Genomic DNA, 7,500 nt, shown 5'->3' on the forward strand with positions numbered 1-7,500 from the left:
CAGCTTGTGACCATAAATGAAGCTAGGAAAGAAGATCGAACTCTTAATGGAGAGCTTCACCTTTTGGGTCAGCTCATTAACCACAACGGACCGACCCGGCATCGATCTGCCTGTCAATGTTTCACGCCATTTTTGGTTGTTAAAAAGACAGGGGAGAGGGGAGGACTTCATCTCTGGCCCGCAGAGGGCATGCCACCTTTTTCAAACTGAGGACCATAGTCTGCGATTTGGAGGTGTTGGTTTTCAGCCCGCCCGCTTCAAAATTGGTTGTGAGTCATTCCAGCGAAAGTTAGATATGCGGCCTCATGAAGCCAAGCGAAGATCTCCAAAAAGCAGGGATGCAATATTGAGGCCACCAAACTGGACCCCCTCAATGACATGGCTGGATCCAGATATTCTGTCCATAAAAGTTATGAACTGAATCAGTGACATTCGGCAGCCTTTCCGGAGACCAACCCTTACTCGAAATGGATCCGACTTACTGCCAGCAACGCGGACCAGACCATGACACCGTTCATAAAGGGACCAGACCCCGCATATCAGGAAAACCACACTGCTCCCCCTTAATCCGAGATTTGATTTCCCGGCAAACCCTCCTATCCAATACCCTTGAATAGACGTTCCCGTAGAGGCTGAGGAGTACAACATTATGGAAGAACAAACAGCACAGAGCAGAATTATCCAGTGAGTCAGCATTATCCACTGACTGACATCCAGCTTTTCTATTCAAGGGTCGCCGCAGCAAAACACCATGGAAATGTATTTGACAGGGATGGAAAGAAAGATGGAGAGCAAAACAGTGAGTCAAACACCAATCACCTGAAACATAAATGAGAATCACTGGACTGAACCAAACTCGCTGTCTAGTTACTGCCTGAAATTCTTTTTCTTTCCAACCCAAGTGAGAAATATGCATTTCGTTCATTCATTCGGCTTGGTTTGCTTAACCAATGGCCCATAATTATGCCATTCCCTCAAGACTAAACTTGTCTTTTACGAGTTATGTGGGTTAAGGGTTGACCAAAAGCATTCTGGTTGCATAATAACAGAATCCTCAACTTCATTACTAACTAAATTTTGCACGCAGCACCGGCAAGGATAACTATATTCGCATCACCACATGTGGAAACTGAACCCCATCTGCTTGTGCTAAAGTCAAAAGTCACATATTGCTTTCATTAACTACAGTATCACTATGCTATCAGGTGTTAAGTGTTAAATGCTTAAATAACGATGCAACAAATTCTCCCAAAATTAAGTTATGCCATGAAAAATTTAAACCCTGAGGAGGAAAAATAGCATTTTTTTATATGAATGATAGTTAGGTTATTTGCGTTAGGGAGGGACAACCCCTTCTACATTGCTTGGAGAAAAACTCAAAAGTTTATTTTTCCCTAGGAGTCTCAGCCTCGCTCTGGTCTTCTTCAGTCTTCCATCATCACCCTGTATGTGACATTTCTAACTTGGTCTGCCCTTAGCAATGAGCCAGGTAGGAATGTTTCTGAATTAAGATTTGTGCGAGATAAGGGTGAACACTGATGCAATTGACATTCAAACATTCATTCCCAATTCCTACAGGTGGACCACTGGGGAACAGTGGGTCTATAAAAAAAATAACATCCAGTCATATCCTCTGAATTTATCAGGCAGTAGAGGGATGACTACTTTGTTGACATGCAATACTGCACGAGTAGATTAGATTAAACTTTATTTATATATACTTTACTTGATACTTTGGTCATACTTGGGAACAGTCCCCGAGTACTATACTGGTCTCCCCAGTCCATCTTTTTATGATCCTTGTGGTTGGGGGTTGTTTCCTCATCATTGGGATTTTCACGACTATATGGTGCATTGCATTTAAAAGCGCAGTGTCAGTAATGAGTGCTATTTCTGTAATTGACACACACAGGACGCACCACTTTTAAAGGCACAGCCAGGCATGGCAAAACATACACCAGGTTAAACATATGGACACATGCTAAAAACACATTTTAAAAAGGCAACAGAAGCAAAACTGAGTTCATCTGTAGTTTATTTACCAATTTTACAATGTACTCACGTCATCATCACCCACAAATCCATCAAAGTCCTCATTTTCTGTGTCTGAATTGAACAATTGTCCAAATGAGTCATCAAAAACGCTGAGTTTTATACATTCGTCCAGGCGGCCACAATCCATTCGCAAATAGTAGCTAGCGTAACTAGCTCGGCACTGCCTGTTACCCTTCATAAAGCTGTGTTGATGCCGATGTCCAGGCCACAATTCATTTGCAAATAAAAGCCAGCTTCGGGGGGGCCTTAGAAACCAAATCGAAATTGTTTAGCAATGAACACATGCCCACACTATATACGCGGACCTTGTAGGAGCATGCCTTTAGCGTCTGACTCCACCAACGTCCGCCTTCTCTCGCATGTCAGCAAGAAGTGTACTCAGTCAGGCTTCAGAGCTTACACTCGGCGCTTCTCATTATAAGGCGCACTATCTATTTGGGAGAAAATGTAAGACTTTTTAGTGCGCCTTATAGTCATGAAAATATGGTAGTTCATTTCTATGGACAAATTGATTTGAGTGTTGACTACTTTGACATAAGAGCTCAATCCCAGAACGCAGGTTCGTATCTCCAAGTAATACTGTACAAAAACTGCTAGAACCTAAAATTTACAAAATCAAATACTCAATGCACAAGGCTTGCAAATAAATGGAACAACTAATTTATAAGATGCAGTTTCATAATTTACTTTAAATTTTTTCTCACCTCCAGACCACAATTGTAACCCCAGCTTGCTGAGTATTGTCCAACAGATAGTAGGACCAACCATGGGTCCACTTGAATCTGAAACCCAGACTGCTGTGGTGATAATTAGTGCAGAAGAGCCCATCCTCAATACACCTTACCTGCAGTGGTGGGATGGACAGAGCATCGTGGGTCTGACAATATTTGTCCTGTGTATCATCTACTCAAGGTACCTTCAACTGCAATCAGATTATGATTATACTGGCCATGGTGATTTAAAACAGGGCACAACAAGTATTTTGGTGTCTTAAGATTATTAATTTGCGTTATTTTGTTTTGGCCCAGCATTCGCTCATCCAGCACCAGTCAGGTGAACAAACTGACCATGGCCGCTAAAGACTCAGAAATCCTTTCTGAGGATGGTAATCTGAAAAAATCAGAGAAGGCAAGTGGGCCAATGCGAGTAAAGGATAATGAACAAGATTTAGTTCAATACAGCTACTCTTTTTTTCATTTCATGCTTTTCTTGGCCTCACTTTACATCATGATGACTCTCACGCACTGGTACAGGTCAGTACTGTCAAAACAAACGCAACAATTTTCATCTATAGACTCCTTGATCTTGGGCTCTTCAAACATACCTCGCTACCTCGCGTTTGTTACTGTTTAAAAGATAACAAAATAGCTGTTTTTCAAGAGAGCGCTACAACCTTTCTGTTGTTAGAAATTGGCATTTGTGTTAGGGAACATTTTTGCCCTGAGACACGACAAATTTGAGATACATGCATACGAGACGGTTCCCAACGCGGCCGCGAGGTGGCCCTATCCAAGCTGCGCAGATATCCATGACAAGATGGATGGAGAGGATTCTACGAATAAAGATAAAAGATAAAAGAAAAGCCCACCAGAATCTATAAGAACTTGAAATACGTCTGTTCGACGAAATGGTATAACGTCCGTCGGCCGAACGTCCGTCGACCAAACATCCGGTCACGGTTGGCTGGGATAGACTCCAGTATCCCCCCACAACCGTGGTGAGGATAGGTGAGAAGGAATACATATGCATAGTTTATGTATGAATATGCTTGTTTGCATCAGTGTAAAGGTTTTCAATTTTTAAAAAGTGTACACCGACACAAACTAATTCTATGAAAATTGTGTTTTTGTTCTTCTAGTCCAGATGCAGACTACACTATAAACAGCAAGTGGCCAACAGTGTGGGTGAAAATCAGCTCAAGCTGGCTGTGCTTGACTCTATACATCTGGACCTTAGTGGCTCCTATGATTCTTACCAACAGAGACTTCAGCTAAACCAGGATTCGGCAAAATATTGCACAAAAGGCCACAGTAGGGGCAGGTTTTCGTTCCAACCCATAAGAGGAAACTTTAATACAAATTTGGTATGTTAGAAGTACAATCAGTGGATTGCATTCAAGTACTTCTTATTTCAGCAGAAACCTCATTGGGAAACTGTGTTGGAGTGGTTTGAACAAAAACCTGCACCCACAGGGGCCATCAAGTACCGGTTTGCTCACCCCTGAGCTAAATTACAAATTCCCTCCAGTTTTCTTGTTTTATCACATTTTTTATGTCAATGTTCTGTTCACAGTGGCGGGTTGTGCATTTCACATCTAAGGCTTCAGTAGTGCTACGTCTGAATCAATCCAACCCTCAATATTATTTAATGGCTATAAAACTGGGCGGCCCGGTGGGGAGGTTGGTTAGTGCGTCTGCCTCACAGCTTTCCTCGGTTCAAATCCAGGTTGGTCCACTTGTGTGGAGTTTGCATGTTCTCCCCAGAACTGCGTGGTGTGCTCTGGGTACTCCGGTTTCCTCCCACATTCCAAAACCATGCATGGTAGGCTGATTGGACACTCTAAAATGCCCTAAGTGTGGGTGTGAGTTTGCATGGTTGTCCGTCTCCTCGTGCCCTGCGATCCTATGCCCACAGATTCAGAATGTCCCCCACCTCTGTCCTGGAGTCAGCAGGGATAAGCTCCTGCACCCCACGAAACCCTTTTTATGATTGCCTTTATATTTTGGTTCGATACGACTTTTTGACCCTAAGTCTGGCTGTTAGACGAAAAAATTGCGATCACAACGTCATCTAAAAGTGCGCTACGTGTGTGCGCGTGCATGTGTATGCGTTTGCGTGTTTCATCCTTTTACCTTCAACATGCACAAGGGACAAAGGATAGAAATGAGCCCTTTTCTATAATTTTAAATTCAGTCATACCTCTAATTACGCCACTAGGTACTAGGTATTTTCAGGTTACGAAAGCTAATTATATGCAAACGTATGCCGCGAGATGTGAAAAAGATCCAAATTACAAAATGCCCCAAAAGGTAAATATTCGTTATTCATTGTCATATTTTAAAAATATTGTCGTGGATGCATTGATTCTCGCTTTAGAACATTGCTACACTCTAATCGGCTCTCTTGGCTGTCTGATGACAATCCTCCATGTTTCTTTGATCCCTTTTCTGCTTAAACTTGTGCATGGAAGAAGCTGTGGGGCAAGTGCCTCGACGCGCTTACAGTTGAGCCTCAACTTAACCCGAAGCCTGCAGTGGGCGCAATTGTGTCGCGGGGGCAAGTGAGTGGGCTTGTGTTCAGTAAGGAGGATGTTGACGAGTTGGTCGAGGGGCACCAAAACGAGCTCTCAATGGAGCAAGAGTAAGTGCAACCCTCAGCAATACAGGGGGAATTCAACAAGAGGCGGCTGAGAAGGAAGCCACCACCATTACAACAGCACAAATCAGAAAAAAAAACTGGGGAAAATCAAACTTTCTGACTGTAATGTAATGTAGAAAAATTCTGAAAAAATGTTCACGAGTCATGTGATTGCCCACTTTGACAACGTTTGTCTTGTGCATTTTAGAAACATTATTAAAAGTCGTTAAAGGCAATTGTCGCTAGAATGTTTTTTCTCAAAGTGCCTATCAACCAGGATTCCGGAAGGAGAACTTAATTCCTAACAGGTAAGAAGCAATTGCAATGAATAAAATGGGTGAAAAATTAGATGCCAAAGAAATCATAAAACAATTATGATAAAGATTTAAAGTTCAATGTAATATTGTTTTAAAATGTTAATTTTGTTTATTAGATGTGTTCATGTTTGTCTGCTTTCTCTCCGTTGCCTACCGTTAGCTTCCTCTTGTTCCCGTTTCCAAACTTATAGATTTTGTAGGCTTGTTATTCATTTTAAGACATTAATAAATCCTTTTCTAATAATTTATCCAAATTTTTGTGTTTCTCAAATTTCATAAAACATTAAAAGCCTTTATTGTCATCATACACAGCTGCCTATAACGTAATTGGTGGTGATACTCCACAAAATATTTTCCCAGTAAAAAAAACATAAATAAGTACCGTATTTTTACGACTATTCGGCGCATCGTATTTTCAGCCGCAGTGTCAATAACGAGTGCTATTTCTTTATTTTACACACACAAAGGATGCACCGTTCTTTTAGACACAGCCAGGCATGGCATATATCTCTATCTCTCTCTATCTCTCTATCTCTCTATCTCTCTATCTCTCTATCTCTCTATCTCTCTATCTCTCTATCTCTCTATCTCTCTATCTCTCTATCTCTCTATCTCTCTCTCTCTCTCTCTCTCTCTCTCTCTCTCTCTCTCTCTCTCTCTCTCTCTCTCTCTCTCTCTCTCTCTCTCTCTCTCTCTCTCTCTCTCTCTCGCTCTCTCGCTCTCTCGCTCTCTCGCTCTCTCGCTCTCTCGCTCTCTCGCTCTCTCGCTCTCTCTCGCTCTCTCGCTCTCTCGCTCTCTCGCTCTCTCGCTCTCTCGCTCTCTTCGCTCTCTCGCTCTCTCGCTCTCTCGCTCTCTCGCTCTCTCGCTCTCTCGCTCTCTCGCTCTCTCTCTTCGCTCTCTCTCTCGCTCTCTCTCTCGCTCTCTCTCTCGCTCTCTCTCTCGCTCTCTCTCTCGCTCTCTCTCTCGCTCTCTCTCTCGCTCTCTCTCTCTCGCTCTCTCTCTCGCTCTCTCTCTCGCTCTCTCTCTCGCTCTCTCTCTCGCTCTCTCTCTCGCTCTCTCTCTCGCTCTCTCTCTCGCTCTCTCTCTCGCTCTCTCTCTCTCGCTCTCTCTCTCGCTCTCTCTCTCGCTCTCTCTCTCGCTCTCTCTCTCGCTCTCTCTCTCGCTCTCTCTCGCTCTCTCTCTCGCTCTCTCTCTCTCGCTCTCTCTCTCGCTCTCTCTCTCGCTCTCTCTCTCGCTCTCTCTCTCGCTCTCTCTCTCGCTCTCTCTCTCGCTCTCTCTCTCGCTCTCTCTCTCGCTCTCTCTCTCGCTCTCTCTCTCGCTCTCTCTCTCGCTCTCTCTCTCGCTCTCTCTCTCGCTCTCTCTCTCGCTCTCTCTCTCGCTCTCTCTCTCGCTCTCTCTCTCGCTCTCTCTCTCGCTCTCTCTCTCGCTCTCTCTCTCGCTCTCTCTCTCGCTCTCTCTCGCTCTCTCTCTCGCTCTCTCTCTCGCTCTCTCTCTCGCTCTCTCTCATCGCTCTCTCTCTCGCTCTCTCTCTCGCTCTCTCTCTCGCTCTCTCTCTCGCTCTCTCTCTCGCTCTCTCTCTCGCTCTCTCTCTCGCTCTCCTCTCTCGCTCTCTCTCTCGCTCTCTCTCTCTCGCTCTCTCTCTCGCTCTCTCTCTCGCTCTCTCTCTCGCTCTCTCTCGCTCTCTCTCGCTCTCTCTCGCTCTCTCCTCGCTCTCTCTCGCTCTCTCTCGCTCTCTCTCGCTTCTGCTCGTCTCGCTTCTGTCTCGCTTCTG

General features: G+C 44.2%; 1 protein-coding gene across 2 annotated transcripts in view; it reads left to right on the forward strand.

Moving 5' to 3' along the window:
• The window catches only part of LOC144203062 (serine incorporator 1-like), a 44,726-nt gene extending 39,078 nt beyond the window's left edge, over positions 1-5,648 (forward strand). The window contains exons 7-10 of one of the 2 annotated variants that reach the window (XM_077726299.1): positions 1,399-1,489; positions 2,766-2,967; positions 3,084-3,308; positions 3,914-5,648. In XM_077726299.1, coding sequence (XP_077582425.1) covers positions 1,399-1,489; positions 2,766-2,967; positions 3,084-3,308; positions 3,914-4,049 — 654 coding nt within the window. In that variant the 3' untranslated portion in view covers positions 4,050-5,648. The remainder of the gene's footprint in view (positions 1-1,398; positions 1,490-2,765; positions 2,968-3,083; positions 3,309-3,913) is intronic. The other variant, XM_077726300.1, reaches the window with a different exon arrangement.
• Positions 5,649-7,500: the final 1,852 nt, after the last annotated feature.

The sequence above is a fragment of the Stigmatopora nigra genome, chromosome 10 (genome assembly GCF_051989575.1).
Source record: "Stigmatopora nigra isolate UIUO_SnigA chromosome 10, RoL_Snig_1.1, whole genome shotgun sequence".
Taxonomy (NCBI): domain Eukaryota; kingdom Metazoa; phylum Chordata; class Actinopteri; order Syngnathiformes; family Syngnathidae; genus Stigmatopora; species Stigmatopora nigra.